At 36.3% G+C, this 21,142-nt stretch overlaps 1 protein-coding gene across 2 annotated transcripts in view; it reads left to right on the forward strand.

Moving 5' to 3' along the window:
* The window catches only part of LOC145663659 (uncharacterized), a 98,577-nt gene that overhangs the window by 14,970 nt on the left and 62,465 nt on the right, over nt 1-21,142 (forward strand). For both annotated transcript variants that reach the window (XM_081729762.1, XM_081729766.1), the window contains exons 5-6: nt 12,906-13,304; nt 18,861-19,036. In XM_081729762.1, coding sequence (XP_081585888.1) covers nt 12,906-13,304; nt 18,861-19,036 — 575 coding nt within the window. The remainder of the gene's footprint in view (nt 1-12,905; nt 13,305-18,860; nt 19,037-21,142) is intronic.

The raw sequence follows: 21,142 nt of genomic DNA on the forward strand, positions 1-21,142 counted from the left end.
GATTACTCTTAATAAGCCAATTGTATCTCTTGTACCCTTACCTCCTAACTCAAATTATTCGTCCTCAGTTTTTTTCATTAGTTCTTTCATTCCATATACCATTCTATTCAGTGTTCGAAGCATATTGTTTGCTGCATGCAATATGAGACTAATAATCTGTAGTTCTCTCTCTGGGTTCGATTTCTTAGCCACTGGTATCATGATTGTCTTCAGAAAATCTTTTAATCTTTTTCCTGTTTCATATATTTCAATTCAGAGCCGGAACAATTCTTTCTTGCCTTTGTCTTCCTTATTCTTTGAGTTCGATTGGTATATCACTTATATTGGTTTCTTTCCATTCCTAATCTCGGATATAGGTTTTTCAAACTCATCCCGAAGAATATTAAACCCTGTCATCTTCGCGTACTTCATTTTTTACTTCAACGTCTAGACCATGCGTTGTGTGTCTATTCTCATACAAGTCCTCAACATGATTTTTCCATCTTCCTAAAACTTCACTTACGTTGCTGACTACCTTCCCATTCTTATTTTCTACTGCTGTCGTAATGCTCTTTTGTTTCCTCCGAAGTTGTATAGATTTCACCTATTTGTACATTCCCTCATATTTCTCAGCTTTCTTTAATTCCTCTATGTCCTCCTGTGTTCTTTCGTAAAACTCTTCCCTTTCCCTTGCTCTGTCAGTTTCCTTCTTAACTCGTTGTTTAACATCCTGTACATGTTTCTGCCCTCTTCCACCTGTTTTCACACCTTCCTTTTCCTCATTTTCTGTAATATCCGTTGTGCAATCTATGGTTTCTTAGCTGGTATGTGTTCACGGTAACCTTTTTTTCAGCTTCTGCATGCAGAGTTTAATATGCTCTTACCGTCTGTTACTACCTGCATCTGTCCTTTCCTCATTTGAATGCTTTCTTTTTTTTCTTTTCTTCGAAGTTTCGTAGGAAAAGATTTCTCACTTATTCATTGTTTTAACTTTTCAGTATTCAATGTCTTGTTGCCTACTTTTCTTCTGGCTATATTTTTCAGTTGAATATCCACTGCGACTACCACAAGGCTATGATTAGAGAAAATGTCGGTCCGTGGAAGGGTCTTCGCGTTCTTCAAGGTATTCCGACACCTCTCCTAAATCATAAAGTATTCCATTTTATGTTTTCAGACTCTATTAAGGATTCTTATGTATATCTTCTTCACGTAATATGAAGGAAATTACTAATCATTTTCGAGTAAATAGCAATTTTCGACTCTCGAGGTTTTCCGAAAAGTTTAAATTTTGATTCCTACTCTTGTACGCTGTATCTAGTAGTGATAGAGAAGACAAAAGGAAAATTCAAAACTTGCTTTCTCAATTATGTCGGGTTCTTGAAACGTTTAAAGTTCTTAAAAGCATGGGCCATTACAAGACTTCCATCATTCCTTTGTTGACCCACGCCAGCCCTCAACCCCCTTAGAAAAAGGCATTTATGAAGTCCGCAAAACACGTGTGTTTAACAAATATTCCATGTTTCGTTGCCCAGTTCATTCGTACCCCACCATAATTATAAGTCAATGTTTTTTAAAACTCCTGTTTACACTTCTTTTATCTCTTATAATCCTTTTAACCTCATGCAGATTATGTATATACATCAAACTGAAGTACAAAAATTTCTATTCTTCCGTGTCTAATGTATATTTCAGAACTTTTAACAGCTTTATTATAGATAGACATCATTATTGATATCCCCTTGTAGAGTTTGTATTTCTTCGTATTGAGCTGTAATAAGAAGAAATAAAACTTCGATAAACACATGCTATAGTGAAAATGTTCCCGGAATACCTAATGTAATTTCAAAGCTTCTAAACTTGGACATTAGGTGACAAGATGCCTAATATCATCGGCTTGAATTCAGTGTGTATATAATTTAAGAGAAATCTTCTAATCTAATGAAACTTCCTATCTGTATATAATATGGAAAAAAAATATCGATCATCTCTCTATGTAAACATAGATGGATGGATGCATGTGGTATGTGTGTGTGTTTGTATGTTCCAGCATAATTCTACAGCGCCTAAAGCAATTTCAACCAAACTTTGAACACACGATACTTACAGTCTGTAAAGAAAATACTGTGGGGGTAAGACCTCGAGCATTCCTAGATGGGAGTGGGAAGGGATAATATGTAAATATGTTCGTAAACGACCGATATTAGTTTCGAATCCATAGTTTCCGAAGTCGCAGAGATAAAGAGTGACACTTGCGATGCAAAATTCAGCTCCCATTAGTACCCGTGGGGTGAGAAGGGAGTGACCTAAAAATAAACGAAAACTATCTATATTAGCGTCGAATCATAGTTTTAGGGGCTGCTAAATTCATTTGTGACAGTCCCGATGATATTTAAGCCCAGATTAACCGACGAGGTAAGATAACTAGAGGGTGAGGGAGAAGTAACGTAAAAATGATCGAAAATGGTCGATATTAGTGTTGAATATATAGTTTTTGACGTCGCTGAGATGAATAAGGCACAATCAATACCTTTTAAACCCAGGTTCAAACTCGGCATAAAGGTGAGAAGGAATAAGAAATAAAATGTCCAAAATGACAGAAATTAGTGTCGAGTCCATAGTTTTCTGGATCGCTAAGTTGATTAGTGACAGCCTCAACGACATTTAAACCCAAGTTCGGTCAAGAACAGGCATGTTAACTATCCCGGGAACTGAGAGGGGCAACGCTAAAGGCATTGTTGTCGAGTAGAATAAATAAAAGGGTGGGAAGGAGATGACATGTAAAACTCATTGAAAACGGCGGATAGAGGATCTATTGGTGTCGAATCCATAGTTTTCAGGGTCGCTGAGGTAAACAGCGACTCTCCCGATGCCGTTTAAGTCCAAGTCATCCCCTTTCAGCATGGGAGTTGAGAAGAGAGATGCGATGAGGTTCTCAATTTCCCACATGTATCCCAGCTTTTCCAGAAATCCGTTTTTTCATGTCACTTTAATTAAAGCGCTTATCGTAAGGGGGGTAGGTGGTTCTAAATTGATCAAAAATAGAATATCCGGTTTGTTTCTCGTATACTTTCATTGAAATTCGTATCTTAATGGGGGGAAGAGAGTTCAGATACTTTCCATAAACATATTTCTTCCGTGTGAAGAACCGGCATTTGAGGTAGTTATGAGATAAAAGCGACAGAACATGCAGGAGTAACGGTGTTGATCCAGCATTGTTAAACAATTGAGTAGCTTCCTGAATTAAGAAGTATTGCATTCCAACGTAAAGAGCCCAAAAGTATCAACGATGAAAGCAGATGTTCTTATCACATATGAAGTAATAAACCATAAGAGAACAAAATATTTTTAAAAAATTCATTAACAAATTTCAGTCCGATACTTACTTATAGTATTTGTAAGAAAATTGATTGTGGTTTGCTTTAGTTTAAATTTAACGTTCCTTTTTCCGTTGGTAGGCTACGCGAGACGTGAATCTACAGCTTAATGTGAGATCCAAATCACTTGAGCTTCTACTGGAAATCGAATCAGTGTCTTTCGTGCCCAAAGAGCCGTTTACGTAAAAGGCCCAAAAGTAATGTGTTTAATCTGTTCTGTTTGAAGTGAATATGGTTTAGTGGGACATTTTGAATTGACTTATTTGTCAACACAAATAACGTCAGCAAAAGATCATTCTGTAAATTGAAAAATGTACGCCATATTTCTTTCCTGACTTTCCCACCATTTACATCTGTTCTCCGTGTACTCCGCTTTGAAGGAAGGAGGGGATGCATTTTCAGTGCTCTGTGCTTTTTTCATGTAGGCTAATGGGGATTTGGAATCACGCGCGGTAAAAGTGAACGTTACTAATTGTCTGCTTTAAAGACCTTGAAGAAAGAGTAGTTCAGAGTTGGCCGAATTATTCAGCCAATAAAATCAACTCACATTGTGTTTGCTTACGCAAAGATCAGGATCTGTTCACCACTTCTCTGGTACCTATGTTTCATTTGATTGAAAAAGAAATACATTTCTTTAATTAGCGTTTCTAGACTAATACAAGTTCAGTATTGCTTACTAACCTTGCTTTACCAGCATGTCTCAAGTCTGAGGAATTACATTGTTTGGCTAGCATATACATGGAATAAGAAGAGATAGTAAATGACTAGGGTGTATGATGACTATATCTCAGTATGCTAATGGGAAAAATCGTGATAATGTGTAAAACAGGAATATGACTAAAGGCCAAATCCATTCACCTTTGGTATTGTATTGGTTTATTTGTGCACTAATTTTACTTAGTAGGTAACAGAGATTCAGTATGATGATCATTAGAATTGTTGATATTGTGAATAGTGAGAATTTTCATTTAAGGTTTACCTGAGTTTTTATTGATTGGGTATTCCGTAAAGGGTATAACGTTAAAATGAAATACTTCGTATATTTTGTGTGAATTTAACGTTGATTTAAGAAAAGAAAAAAGTTAATATTTGTAGCAGGCAGTGATATCGAAATCTGTCAGCATAGGTTACGTATAGGCAATTCAGTCTGAAATTCTGTTAATATTTTCTCAGTATCATCATTTCAATGTGGGCGTGATACGACAATTAAAGGGTAACGTTCTCGCCTCCATAATAAATTCGGAACTCTTAAATAAACTAACAGTTAATCCGACAACCTTTTTTCTTCATTTCTATTTATATCGTTTACTAGCTGTTAATTGACCACTTCAAGTAAAAGTCCCGCATCATTGAGGAAGGGGTGGAGCTCTGAGAGCAGCTTTATATTTTGTTTTCTGTCGCCATCGAATTTTTCTGTATTAGTTGCAAATATCGCTTCCGGATCCGCAGATGATTGGTGGATGTATGGAAAGCAGATAGTCAGTGTTCGTCTCCCTCCAACTGAGGTGGCATTCATCCCACCGTGCATGTCCAGTATGCGTATTGTCTATCGTGTGACGTAACAAAAAAACAAAAAGTATACTTCCCGCCCTTCTTTCCTTTTTGTTTATTGTGTGGTGGTTTGATGCTGTCTTCGTGTTAGTATAATTTACTTATTTCTTTATTTAAGTTTGGTTTCTTTGTTTTTTCTAGCTTGTGCTTTTTTTCCATTCTCTTCCACTATATCGGCCTCACGTTGATCTTAAAATAAAACCATGTTTACAGGATTGCTAGCAGCTCAGCGTTAGTTCTTATCTTCGATATAATCGCCATACGTTCGTCATATAAAGTATTTTTGTTCACGAGCTGTGAATTTGTCCCATATTGGATTTCCTAGGGTCTGTTAATGGTTATACCATTGTGTAGACTAATTGTACCAAAATTAGATCGCTGCTGCATCGGTTATGTATCTGCTCGTTCTTCCCTCTTGAAAAAATTAAACGCAGCTCATCACTTGGGTATCAGCCTAATTACTGGTGTCAACCATACTAGTGTTACTCTATTCGTATAAGTGAATGAGCCACTTTTGGCCTACTGTCGTGAGACAATCTTAAAGAACTATGTTGCTCATGTGCAGTCTATTGGTGACTATTGTTGCAGTTTTTCGCCTCAACGCGGAATAGTTTACGAGGGTCTTCTGCCAACAAGTTTGAGTGGCCTTCTATATGTGCGAAAGCTATATGTTCTTTTTTACCAAGACTTAATTTTGAAGTTTACGTGTCAAGCATAGCATAGGTCCCTAGGTATATCAGTAAGAGTTCCGAATGATGTAAAACAGTACTCCAATTTTAATGTCTCATGGATGGCTTTAAAAGTGACATACTTGTGGCTGTGGTTGTCACGACCAAGGCAAACTTTAAATTTTATCAGCATCGCCTTTGTTCGTACTTTTCTGCCAAGTTAACAGGCATGAAGGTTGATTCCTAGCATACATTCAATTTTGCACTTCTCCATGTACTTTTGTCGCCGTCCTTGTAAGCATAGGATGCCTTCATATGTAATGTCTATTTACAACAAGATGATTGTCATATTTGCCTGCTGGATGTTCGGTTATGTCAGCACTCAGGGAAACCATGTTGCAAACCAACACACAGTGGTCGGAAACTGGGAAAAAGCGGACAAAAATAGTTTATTCCAAAACAATAGAAGTTGACGGACGTCTGCCTCTCGTTCTATACGTAATTGCCCTTTCTAAATCGATTGCAACTGCTGTGAAAGTGATTCGATGAATCCCTGCTGCAATACGTGCAGTTATATATACAAGGTGGTCCAAAAGTTTGGAAACTCTCGCATAAATGTCAAATATTGCAAAATATAACCAAAGAAACAATGTAAGGAAGTAATAGAAGTGAGGAGAAATTGCTGAGGACTCAGAAATATGAAAGCCGCCATCTTGAAATCCACCATCGTGAATCATATATACAGGTTTGTAGATTGAAAACATAATATGTTGACGCCTTATGTGAATTGCACATCACTAGCAAGTACGAAGTTATGACAGCTGTTAATGTTAATCCAGGAAGCGGTTACAGATTCAATGTGCTCTCCATCTAATTGCATGTGCAGCTAATAAAAAAGACGGTGTAAAACAAATTTGTGTTTGGCCCTAGGATACAAAATTAAACTACCCAACAATGTATTATCTGTAAAAGGGGAAAATAATCCAACATATTTTATGATCATGGTAAATGCGATGCGTGCTACTTACACAATGAATAAAAACCGACGTTCTTGTGGAGGTGACAATTCAGAATGGCAATCATATATCCTACTCTCATTATTCTTCAAAAACCTCAATTTTACACGATGTCATTTAGTCCACTTTTTATTGAATTGTGGCAGTACTGTTTCTCTTAAACTCTCACCCAACGATCCTTCCCACTTTGCGGACAATTTAAACTTTGTTAAAACATAGGTAATCAAAACACATTACGAACTTCGGATACAATTTACACTTCTGCAAGTTCGCGGTTTTGCACTCGCACTAACACTATCTTTGAAGAAACTCTAATATTTACTGGAATGTAATTTAGTTTAGGATAACGTTGTTTCGGTAAGATTAAAAGATTCAGTATAGAATTTTTCTATTTACTACTGCACTGACGTGTAATATACATCAGGTCCACATGACTGATAGTTTATCACTGCAATATGTATGAGGCTTTCACTACAACTTTGATTCAGGGATGAAGGGCAATCCAAATTACGTACAAGACATTATGTCTTTTTCCTTTGTAAGGCTCAGATAGCGGATCTCGATTACGATCACAACAACATTATTCGTCACGCATTTGCAGTTAGATAGGATTGAGTCCTCCAGCTGCACTTGGCTGCAGCTACTTCCAATACTCGATCTTTGTACTACTCATGGTCAACTCAGTAAATCCAATTTTGCAGATAAGCAAGGGTAAGCTTAGACTGCAGAGCTACTAACATCAGCGTGTATGTAAATTTTCGCTAACACTAACAGATTTATCATATAAATGATATGACAATGGATAACAAATAAAACACTTCACTAAACACATAGTATTTGAATCCAATGTACTATCCAACTTCTTTCATCGAACTCAGACACGATATAAATAGTTAAGACATATCATATTGTTTTGTTCATTTTTTACTGATTTCTCGGCACTTGTATTCGGGCATGTTTACATGCACTTTATGGACAGCGAAAATATTCCTATGTCCTGAAACTCCGGGTTTGGAAACAGAAGAGATACTTATAATCAAATATCAATACCGACTTCATAGTCGGCGAAATTGACAAAATCTATTTTTGACCGTTTTTTTCCCAGTTTCCGACCACTGTGCAGAAGCCAGCCACGCCGGTTTTGCAGGTATATGCGTGGACAAACCGTTACTTAGCTCCGATATCTGTTGTTCAGATGCATTTTTCCTAGCACCGGCTTGAGTAGCATGTGGACAATAAAAAGTTCATACTATAAAATCTATTGAGATTTAAGAGACTTTATTGCAAGTGCTCCTAGAGATGAAGTGGACGCGTGATCAGGCACTTTATATGATCTATTCGTGCTTGTTGCGCGGAGTAGACCATCCGTATTGTGAAGATTGTCTTGTTCCATTGAGTATTCGACATTCAAGCAGAGTCCTGAGAGTTCTGAAAAATCAGAATTCTGAACTAACGAACAATCTACGTCGTATTTAGAGAACTCGTTTATTTTACTAGTCTTGTTCTTACTTTTTTCTTTCTTGCAAGTATTCCGTTGAGCTTTATCTAATTTGTTAAAAGTATATTCTCCATTGACATATTCATTTGTTTTCAATACTTCTTTGTTCAACATTGTTACTCATTCCACTGTTTTAACTGTTTTGTTTAGATTTTTTTTTTTTTTTTTTTTTTTATCTTTTATGCATCATTTTAACGATTATGTATTTTATATTTTTCTCTGTACTTTGCTTTCTGTATATCTTGGTTTCATTTTTATATTTCTTTTCATTAGACAGTTGTGTTATGGACTCCGTCGTGACGGAGGCAAGTAGCATTGTCGCTGACTTCATCGTTAAACTTACTGATAATTCAAAAGATATTATGAGAACTCCCTTATAAGTAAGTTGTTACCGTTGTCGTATGCGATATGGAATATCAACTTTCAGTTCCTAGTTGATGTATATATGGTTTGGGTCATAGGTTAAGCTGTATGTCCATGTCTTATATCCTTAGTCTTAGGGTGTCTAACGGTCACGAAAGTCACGAAAAAGTCACGAAATCAGAAAACGGTCATGAAAGTCACGAAATTTAGCTTTTGGGTCACGATTTTTTTAACTGTACAAATGTAAGTACAGATTGGAAACTTTCGTTCTATAAAACGTCAAAATTCACAACCAAAAATGTCTATGGTCGGCTTTAGACGCTACCAAATCGTAAGCAAAGTACGTTTCTATCGCATGGATGAAAGGTCGGCCTAATTCGCACCGAAATTTGCTCTTGAAAATGTTAGGAAATTTTATGATTTGGTGAAGAAAAGGTCATGAAAAAGTCACGAAATTTCATTTTGGAATTTTAGTAGACACCCTGTTAGTGCTTGAAAGGGACATTAAACGAATCTAGGATGTTTTATTCTACCCAAAATCAAATTGTAACCCATAAGTAGTCATGCTAGTAACCCAGTAGAGTAGAACGATGCTACTTTCTATTATATTCAAAAGAACTGTTAGGTTGATACGAATGCTAGTGGGAAAATGATCTCATCAACACAAAATAGAGATGGACTAGGGACATGTGTGTAACGTCACAAGCTCAGTACACGTCCAACAAACAGGTTAAGATACACAGACAATGAGGAGGAAGTACATTGTTGCATAGGGTCGTACGAAAGTGCACCATCGAAAACACATAATTGCAAGTGATATATATATATATATATACGACTTCAAACTGATGTTATGCAAAGGAACTGCAAGAAACATTAACAGTGCGTTTGGGCCAGGAATGGCGAATGAACACGCCACCCGCCGTTGTTGGTCAAATTTCGTTTAGGTAACACAGCATTGCAAAATGAGCTCTGTACGCACCGACCAACATAATATTCGGATGAGCTTAGGAACATCGTAGAAGCAGACAGACATTGCGTCTGTGCCATTACAGACGAGTTATGCATGCACACCGTACTACTGTCATTTGGCAGTTCCGTGGAGTCAGTAAGGTGAAAAAGTTTAACACATGGGTGGCACATGAGTTGACATAGCCAACAGGACTCGCTGTCTGGAGGTGTGCAGTTCTCTGAATGCAAGGGATACCCGAGAAAGTTTCCTGCTTAAGATTTTCACTGAAAGGGTCAATGTTTAAATTAAAAAAAAAAAAAAAAAAAACGCATTTGAAGTTTCTTACAATTTTTTTGCTTGAAGGTATTTCAAACATACTTGCAAATAGAAAATACACACTTTCATCAATGAAAGATATGTTTATGCCCTATATGGTACTTGCATCTTCATGAATATATCCAGCTTATCTCCGAGATATCTCTTGACATTGGGCCTTTTGATCTTGAAATTCTACTAGTTTTTTAACAGATACAATGACACTGGCACTTTATTGAAAGTTTGAACTTAGAGCTTGCTTACAAATTATGCTTTGAGCATAACACATTCCGCTATAATATGCAATTGTCATGAAAATTATGTAGCTATTCTTCTCCTTGAAGTGATACATTAAGCATATAAGTGAACTTTTAACAGATGTTTCCGTATTGTACAGTATTATAAATCCCAAAACAAGCCTAGACACTTGTTAACGATAAATATATCAAAAAGTGATTGAACTCACAAAATGGCTAGAAATGGCTAAAAGCAAAAATCACATGTCTAGAAAAGCTACTAGTGTCTTTTTGAAAATTTGTGGCTAGCTATGTTCTTAAAATTGCCAGATCTAGCCACAAAGTGGCTGAATTGGCAACCCTATGCAGTGATAACAAAATACATACTTTTAACCATGATTGGCCACTGTGAACCAGATTATTGTCGGATTTACACTCACAGACACAAAAGCACAACATTATTACCTTATTTTCCTTTAAGTGTCACACAAAAGACGCCGCCTGTCAAGTCAAACAAATACGTACAAAGTTTAAACATTGGCCTCAACAGAGTTTCCAAAACACTAGATCAAAAAAGGCTAACTCTGACTTTGGTCGCTTCAAGATATTAACAATATTGGATCCAAAAAGGCCAGTGTTTACTTTGGCCCTAATACACATTATTTTTAGTTGATTGAAGAGATACCAATGTATACTTCGGCCTTTTTAAAACACAGAAATACTTCATCCTCAACAAGGGCCATTATTTGGCAAATTATTCTAAAACTATTCCATGTTGATACTTGCCCTTGTTACACAAGGAGATACATTTAGAGACATTCAAATTGCTGAAAATCTCACTTTCGCCAAAAAGTGACATTGGCCCTTTTAGACCCAAGCCACAGATATATATATATATATAGGGCTTGAAAAGTCCACTCGCCTGCTCCCCAGTGGCGAGTACTTTTTTTACATTGGCGAGTAAAATTCGATAAGTCCAAAACGTGAATTCAAGAATAAATAGCAAATGTCTTTTTTTTTATTATTATTATTATTATTATTATTTATAAGAGACATGCCAATAAACAAAACAAAGATATGTATTGATATGTTTACTGTGTCGCAAAGTGATTTTTGTTTATTTGTTTATTTGTATAATGTTTATTTGTATAAATATTTGCAAAATGGTCTGGCTAGTAGATTTTTGGCTGGCGAGTACTTGCAAATAAGATTTTTCAAGTTTTATATATATATATATATAATAATGTATGGATGTACGAACCATCTTTCCAACCACAGAACCTGTTGTTGCTAGTGTGGTAGTCTATGGAGGGAGTAATCCATTGTCTTTCTCAGGCAAGGTGGAAATCATTAGTGCGGATAGTTACAGACATGAATTTCATGAAATGCAGCTCAAATTTGTCCGCTGAAGGAGTTATTCAGTTAATTTACCGAAGACTGAATTAGCAAATACCAGGAGGAGAGTTTGATAGATTTTCATAAAATCTTGTCAGAAAAATGATTCGAATTCAAGGATCGTTAACCATTGAACGCCTTGATTCCACAGAGGAAAAGAAAAAAAAGTTAGGAAAGCAATAATTGGGAATGTTACAACATTTTTTTCTCTCTTAGTAGCTCTTATTCGCTCAGTTCCCTTTATTTTTGAAAAATTCCAGAGTTAACCAAATAATAGGTAAAATTCAACTGAAAGAATGGAAAAATATTTACTTTTGTTCCTTATATGTGTTTGTGACAAGTCGCGTCTTTGCTTCTAGACATTTCTGTTGTATGTGATTTTTTGAGTCAGGGTCGAAACCGAGTCTTCTGGAACAGGTTTGTCTAATGGTGCTCCATAAGACACGCAGTTCAAAGTCGAGTTGTAAATATCACAATATCAAATTTGTCCACAAGGATCCAGCAATAGTAAACAAACATGGTGTCCTCTTGTTGCAGGAGAAGACCCTTCCTTATCCATTGTATTTCCTGATCTCTCTCTCACTGATCACTACCTCTTCCGGCATCTCGATCACTTCTTAAGAGGAGAAACCTTTCCTGATAAACAGGCGATGCAAAATGCGGTTGAAGTTCTCTTCTCATTGCAAACTCCAGACTTCTTTTACCACGGAATTCAGTCATTGGCGGAGCGATGGCAAAATTTGTTGGGTTCAGATGGGGACTATTTTATTATAGTTTTCTTTTTCTTTCTTTCCTTTTTTCTTTCTTTCTTTCTTTTGGAAGTGACACATCTGGAGCGGATATTACATTCATATCATCCTAATATATAAAGAACTGAAAATTAGAGGGGTGGAGTGAAAGAGGAGATTGAAAGTTGAAGTTGTTACGAATTGAGTATCGCTTTTTAGCACCGAGGCTATATAAGACATAGACTTGCAGTTTAAAATGGAGTCTAAACCACTGTGATGCGTTCAAATTTGAAGGCTTTACCATCGGGAATCGAACTCGGGACTGTGCATCAAAGGCCCTCGCGCTCACCACTAGACCAGCGAAGAGAGCATTGAAAATTGTGATTAGCATTACTATGAATACAAGAATAGAAGAAACTGAACCTCATTTCACCAACATTGATTTACACTAATTAATATTTCTTCAATATACCTTACTTGTAAAACAATTTAGAACGTTTGCAGAGGTAACATGTACTTCATAAGTATTTTAAATCTATGGTTTATCAGCTTCCAAGCCAGGTAAAACATGATGAGCAGGATTAGGGAAGCAGTGGACTGTACTAAGAAAAGCCAACAAATTCATTTGCAAGGAATCGGAGGATTGAAACAGTGCTGGGATATACGAAAATATATTATAATGTTTACTTATTTTCATGGAGTGACTACAGTTCTTGTTTTTCTTTGTTGCAAGGTATCGGAGGATTGAAACAGTGCTAGGATATATGAAAATATATTATAATGTTTACTTATTTTTATGGAGTGACTTTAGTTTTTGTTTTTCTTTATAGATCAAAAAGCGTTAGCCCGAAAAGCGATCGAAAGGCTGTTACTAGTGAGAACGAAAGGAAACGAAAGAGCAGAGAAAGAAGTCGGAGTCGCAGTAGGAAAGATGAAAAACGTAGTAGACGGAGTGGCAGTCGCAACAAAAGAACAGTGGCTCACGGCAGAAGCCGGAGTCGTAGTCGTAGTAGAAGCCGACACAAGCGTGGAAGTAGAAGTCGTAGTGGAAGTAGGCGAAGGCATGGTAGTCGTGATAGAGGTAGAAGCCGTAGTCGAGAGAGAAGGAAAGATGGTAGTCACACTAGGAGTAGAAGTCGATCCAGATATCGTAGGGATGGAAGTTCATCGCGAGAGATGAAATCTTCTGTCCGCCGTAGAACTAGATCACTTTCCAGAGAAAAACGAAGGTAAGTTTTATATTACTTTATTCAACTTGGAATTTGTGCTTCTATGAAATTTTTGTTAGTGTGTCACCTATTTTTACAGACATGAAATTCCTGATTATCCATAATAAATTTCGATTATGTCTCTACACGTGAAATAGTCGAAATTAAATGTTTGAAAACTTATTGTACCTCCTCCTGTGGACCATGTGGTTCTCAACGACGTCTGCGTGGAGTGTTGTACATGGAAGTTTCGGATCAGGTGTTAATTTCCCGAGAGCAAGTAAGGGACCCGATTGCAATTACCTCCAGAAAGACGCGGCTACTCATAAACAACACATTAACAGAGTAAAGTATTTGATTTTATAAAATCGTTTCAAATCAAATCAAAGAATGGTGTGCAAAACTCAGTCATTAATATATATCTATATCCATATCTATCTACCTATATATATATTACAATTATATATATTACAATTACAATTACCTCCTATCATTAATATATATCTTCTATCTAATATAAATAAAATAAAGAGTTTGTTTGTGTATTTGTCTGCCTGTGTGCGGCCTGGGGACCAGACGAGTGGACCGAGAATTACCAAATTTTGGTCAGGGGTACTTTGGCCCAGGCCCTAGATCAAGACGAAGCTCTTCTCAAATTTCAAACCAGGAGCGTCTCGGGGGAAGGGGGGCCTTTACCAGAACCGGCTTGAGAACCAGACAAATTGACCGAGAGTTACCAAATTTTAGTTATGAATACCTTGGTCCAGACTCCAGACCACAGTTAAACGTTTTTGTCAAAATTCGAACCAGGGGGCTCTCAGGGGGGGGGGGGCGTTTACCGGACCGATATTAGTGTCGAATTCATAGTTTTCGCGGTCGCTGAAATCAATGCTGAAACTCCGATCGTATTAACTTCAAAATTCACGCTATTCGGCTCCGGGCCGGGGTCACCGGGGACGTGAGGGTGAGATACCGAGACATAAAAATAATCCAAAATGACCGATATTAGTGTCAAATCCATAGTTTTCGCGGTCGCTGAGATCAATGGTGATACTCCCACAGGCGTTGACTTCCAAATACAGCCTCCGTGCGAAGCATGGGTATATTCAACTAGTATATATATATATATATATATATATATATATATATATATATATATATATACCACAACCGTGTGAAAAAGGTGGTCTCCATATAAGGACACTGAATTATCCATGCACAGCAGTTAGGCTGCTGTACAAGCCGTGGTCTGAGTGGAGAGCACTGACTTCAAGAGTGAGAGAGTGTGTTGCTGTTCTGGGAATCGGACTGGTTAGCGTAGTGGTTAACGCATCGGTCTACTATGCCGAAGATCCCGGGTTCACTGTCTGTGTTATTCATTCAAGTAGTTTTCTTTTGTGTGTTAATATAATAAAATAATAGATAGATAGATAGATAGATATCGATCGATGGATCTTGTGTGAACACATTGGCGATCCTCCTTGAGATGTCAGATTGTCCATCCTCTCGCGCGTGGTGTATCATTATTTAAACAGAGCGCTATAGTAATTACTTACGAAGTATTAGGCTAAGCAGGATATTTTTAAAAATTATTTTCTTAACTTCAGCATTCACTTCAATTGTAATGCGCTGTAATGGCACGCTAATAGTAATTGCGTTTCGTATACTAACAGGTGAGAAGTCCCTCGTAGCTGCATGGTTAGCGCACACGTCTTTGGTTTGGGAGAACAGGGTTCGATTCCCGATAGAGCCTCGTGTGGTTCTGATTCATCCTCCAGTCCTGCAAAAACAAAAAACTGAAACAAGTAATAAGTGTAGAAGCGCACGTGTCATATAGCTTGCGGTTGATCGGGATGTTACTGTAATCAATCAATTAGTGAAGCAGCTAAGAAAATGTGGTTGTACAATATTTTTGTGATATATTATATGAACTGTCGTAACGTTGAGGACAAATGGAACATACCACCACCACATGTAAGCAGAATTCACTTTCGGCATCACTATATTAAAGGAGGCAGTTGAACCTGTCGTTCCCCCTGCCTACACCATGGCCTACCGCCATATGGACCGCTTAGATGCTAAGTGATTCCTAAGTCCAAGAAATGGAAAATGGATTAATGCCTACATTAACTTCTAAACATGGGTACATTTTAATGTAAAAATCTTAGGCATAAATATTGATAAACATTTAAAGTGAAATTACCGTATTCAGTATCTAACTAAACTGTTAAGAAAATTGTTATACAGATTTGCCCAACTGAGAAATTTTCATTTATAAATATTGCGTGTAGTGTACCATGCTCTTGTACAAAGCATACAACGGTATTATGTATCTGTTTTGTGAATTACTTCCATTTTTATATCATGATTTTGGGCAACGGTGCATAAAAGTGCACAATCTGTTGTGAAGAAGAAGAAGAAAAAATGTAGAATATATGTTAATTTTATATAGATAATCATGTAATGTCAGTTATTGAAAAGAAGATAGGTATTTGTTTGTCGTTATTATGGCAACAGAATGATATATGCATAAATAAGAAGAATAAAAGTTAGCTAGTGGTATCAAATATTTAATGTGCTTAATTTTCAAGGAATCTAATAAATGTTGTGATTTCAAGATAACAATTAAGGTGTATAATCGTGTTGACTTATCCGAACTGTGGACATATATATGTAACAAGTTTAAAAAATATAAAAATAATAAAATTACACGTTACAAGCATATTAAATTACGGAATATTAGATTGGGGTGCTACGTACTCCACACACGTATAATCGATAACTGTACAGCAAAATAATATTTTAAAAATAAGTCTTAAGAAACGACTAGGTGAAAGAGTAAATTTAGAAACTATATAAAGAATTTTCAGTTTTATCTATTAATGAATTGTGTGTGAAATCTGTTTTTAATTTCCCTAAGAAATAATATAAACAAACGACAAGCATTTGATTGTGTGTATGCAACTAAAAGTGTAACACAAAAATATTTATCTACAACAAGAACAACTAGATCTATACCACAATATCAGACTCATATAGGAACAAAAATTTACAATAAATTACCGATTCAGATGCAAGATAAGAGTAATATGACAAATGAACAAATTGAAACAATATTAAAGAAGTAAAGTCCAACTTAAATTTATATTTAATCAGCTGACTTAGAGAAACTAGCCTTACACACAAGCATCTGCTTATATGAGCATTTATTTCAAATACAAATATTTGAATTAATGTTGTTAGTTACATTACCCGGAACAGGGAGATGGACTTCTGGAAATCCGAAGCCCTATCATCCTTCGGATACCGGGTAATAGGAAATCTGAAACTCCGATTTTCTTTAGATAAGGATGAGGAAGAATATAAATAAAGGAAATTTAGATTTATCCAATTCGTATTGAGTAATCTTACATTTTTCCTTTCTTCTTCTTCTTTCCTTTGGTATTTTATGAAATATTTTCGCATTATTATACTGTTATTCTATATTCTCGAGTGTAGTATCCATCCTAACAGAAGACAATTGTTAAACAAAATTAAAATTTCCATGTTACTTCCCTCTTTTTTAGGCATACTTGCGATAATCTCTACACCATCGGAAAGCTTACTTTATTATTTGGTCTAGGAATTAATTCGTGCGGGTGGACAAGAGATGGCGCAACGAACGGAGCGTCCCACAGTTCCATGTATCCACACATGTGTTGCAAACCCCTGTCATCGCGTATCGTTCGTAGTATAGGGCAGTGGATTAAAGCGTCAACAACACCAGTTTGTAGTTAAGTGAACATGGCGCAATTTGTGAATGATAAAGTGTTTTTGCGGGGTGTCCTGCTGCATTACTTTAACATGCAGAAAAGTGCGACTGAAAGTCATCGTATTTTGGTGGAAGTGTATGGTGACCATGCTCTAGCTGAGCGAACGTGTCAGAAGTGGTTTGCACGGTTTAGAAGTGGTGATTTCGGCTTGGCAGACCAAGAGCGAGCTGGGCAGCCGAAAAAATTTCAAGACGAAGAATTGACAGCATTGCTCGAGCAGGATTCGTGTCAAACGCAGGAACAACTTGCAGCAGCATTAGGCGTTGATCAAACAACAGTCTCCAAACGCTTGAAAGCCATGGGAATGATTCAAAAGATGTCACATTGGGTTCCACATGAATTGAAAGACAGAGACGTTGAAAGACGAAAAACCATTTGCGAATTGCTGCTTCAACGACAGAGCAGAAAGGAGTTTCTGCATCGAATTATTACGGGTGATGAGAAGTGAATCAATTACGAGAACCCTAAACGAAAAAAGGCCTGGGTGAAACCAGGTGAACCAGGTCCATCACAACCAAAACGAGATATTCACTGTGCAAAGGTTATGCTGTGCATATGGTGGGATATGAAAGGTGTGGTGTACTATGAGCTGCTGCAACCGGGTGAAACTATGAATGGAGAAGGTTATCGACTACAATTAATGCGTTTGAAGCAAGCTCTGGCCAGAACACGACCAGAATGGGAGAACAGACATGATAAACTTATTGTTCAACATGATAACGCTCGCCCACATGTCGCAAAACCGGTCAAAACCTATTTAGAAAATGTCGGATGGGAAGTTTTACCCCACCCGCCGTATTTACCAGACGTTGCTCCTTCGGACTACTACTTGTTCGATTGCATGAACAACGATTTGATTGGACAGCGGTTTATTTCTTCAGAAGATATCGAAACATGGGTCTCTGACTGGATCGCTTCCAAGGATGAGGACTTCTTTCGCCACGGAATCCGTACATTGCCTGACAGATGGGCGAAAGTGGTGGCTAGCGATGGACAATATTTTTCTTAAGGTATTTATGTATTTTGTGTTTGTACTACAGCTTCAATGTGTGCGTACCAACCGCACGAATTAATTCCTAGACCAAATACCTTTCGAATGAGATATAATTTTCGTCTTTGCACCAACTACAGGGTGTGCTATATACAATTAACTGAAACTCAGTAGGTTTCAGGGGCTGAAAAGGTACCTCCTATCTCGAAAAACAGGGGGAATAGACCACCATATGTTCATATATACATTTGGCTTCCTGGGGATGAGTATGACCTCCCAAAATCTGTACATCCTTACCGGACATCCTGTGTATATAAATGTGAAAATAATAATTTGTTCTTTCTGGTGAGTGTCGAGTGCGAAAATAAACCTATTACTTTTTACTTTTAGTGTCTTGGATTTCTGTACTCGAGTTTCCTGAGTTAAATTTTAAGGACAGCCTTATTTATGCGGAGTTTGTTTTGCGTAATTGGTCTTTTTGTACCAAGTGAGAACAAATATTGTATCTGTATGAATTTCCTACAATTTTTCATCGTATATTTAGTCCTTGTCCTTCATTGTCTCACAATGTATCATATAATTAACTGAAACGTGTTGCAGTTGCGTAAAATTTCGGAAGGCATAGAGGGAAGTTGTACTTTAAGCGAGTGGATTAGTTCTGTATTTTGCCTTCCTATCGTTATATTATGAAACTGGATATTGTAACTTTTAAAATACTATAAATTTTGAATTATAAAAGCGTGTTTCACTTCAGTATCCGTTTATTTGCCCTAGGTCAAAATCACCGGAATACTCAGATCTGAGAGAAAAAATTGACAAGAAAAAGCTGCTGGAAATAGCTCGAAGAAATGCCATGAATATGCTGAAGCAAGGAAATCTACCAACAACTGTTGGACAAGATAAATTGCTTTCTTTAAAAGCTGGTGGCAAAAGTGTTGCAGAATTAACAGGTATAGTAAATGATATTCATTTAAAAATATCAGAATTAGATTAATTTAGAATTAAAATTAGGCAAATTAATTTTTATACTCGAAAAAACAGAAGTAGTTTATGAAGTATGACACGTTCATCACATATGTGTAAATATGTGATTGGTACTTGCGGCTAAAATTAGTTCTATATTTTGCTAATACTAATGGATGAAGAAGCTATCTAATGTTATAAACTTTAAGGGTTTTGAGAAATTACAGATATATCAATTGCAAAAAAAAAAAAAAAAAAAAAAAAAAAAAAAAAAAAAATTAAAGGCCGATTACGACGCTGATAAAGAATTGCATACAATAGTTTGTTCCCTTCCAGTATACACTTGACTGTTTCACTGAGAGCCAAGAATTTAATTATCTGCGTCGCAGTTAAAATTTACACAAGATAAACACCACTTCTTCAAGTCTGCTTATGGAGTACCACCTTCTTTTGCTCTGTGTCAATCCAAATGAAATCAACCAATGATGGTTGCTGACAAAATTTAGTTTTTTATTAATTTTTTACCTAAGTTTGTACTACATTCAGGGAGTTGAAAACGGGTATTCATTTATATTCCAGCCACGCAGGTTTTGTCGTAGCGGCCATTTTGTATAGGCGCCTGAATGTATTTTGAACTTTTTTATTGCATTCCGTTAAACTCTAACTTTTTAGGTTTTAAATATAATGAGTTCAAACCAAAACTATACGAAAGATAATGGAATGGACAACATTCCATATTCTGTGCACCTTGAGACGCACTTTAAAACGTTGAAAAAAGAAGCTCTGAACATCACAAGTATCGTCTATTTTGTGCAAATTTGAGATTTTTCACTTGTGTCCTTCCTGAAATATTTGTGAAAATACACGATTTCCGAAAATTTGCAGTGTTTAAAAATTTCCAAAAAATCAAGTATATGGGTCTCAGATCTGAAACTTGTTTTGGACATTGTTTACTATCTTGTCTTTATATAGACACAGAATTGAAGGTGAGTCTTACTTATTTAGTTTCAAAATGTAATTCTAAAATGGCAATTTCTAGGTTTCCAATCTCAGTGTTCAGAGCTTCTTTTTTCGACGTTCTGAAGTACGTCTCAATGTGTACAGAACACAGAGTGTTGTCCATTCCATTATCTTTCATACGGTTTTGGTTTGAACTCATTATCTTCAAAACCTAAAAAGTTACAGCGTTTAACGGAGTGCACTAAAAAGTTCAAAATACGCTCAGGCGCTTATACAAAATTGCCGTTAATACAAAACCTGCGCGGCTAAAAAATAAATGAATACTCGTTTTAAACTCCCTGAGTGTGGTACAATCTTAGGTAAAAAAAAAATTAAAGAATAAATAAATTTTGTCAGCAGCCTTCGACCTGGAAATTGGTCGATTTCATTTGGATTGCCCCGTCTATGACTTTCGTGGTGGAAAAGTAATAACGCCCGTATATTAACTGAAACTGATTAGCGGTAAAAATGTAATGCACCACTTCGTGCTTCGTGAAGTTTCAAATTTCATATATTTTCGTGCCCGTGAATGTGATACTGTGTCTAGCTTGCAGTGTCGTGAAAGAATGTAGACAACTTGGTTTCAGAACTGAGCCTATCTAAATTAATCATCTGAAAAGAAAGAAAAAATTATAAGGAAAAAAGAAATAACTAGAAGTGTAGATAAATTGTCAACATTATATATTTGTTCAAAAATAGTTTAAAAAATATTAAGATATAGGTTGTTAAGTAAAAATAATAAGTGTGAAAAAGAATTTTTGTCACATATATTTGTGTAAATTGGTGTTGAAATAGTAAGTATATGCATGTAATCTAAAATTACCATTGGAATTCGCGTCAAAGAAGGCATTACATCTGTATAACTAATTTTGTATTGTGTGATTCGGTATTTTAATACAATGATTTTCAACACCAATTGAGTTACGAAACACATAAATTGAGCTCATTTCGGTCCTCAACCTTTTTACTTTCCGATTTACCTCAACAAGTGGAATTTCAAAATCAATCATATATATGTTATCAAAATTCTTGTGTCTATTTCAGAATATAGCTATCGTATAGATTTTTACCCAGGATGTTTGTGTATATAGATG

This window comes from Thermobia domestica, chromosome 1 (assembly GCF_964235325.1).
Source record: "Thermobia domestica chromosome 1, izTheDome1.hap1.1, whole genome shotgun sequence".
Classification (NCBI taxonomy): Eukaryota; Metazoa; Arthropoda; class Insecta; order Zygentoma; family Lepismatidae; genus Thermobia; species Thermobia domestica.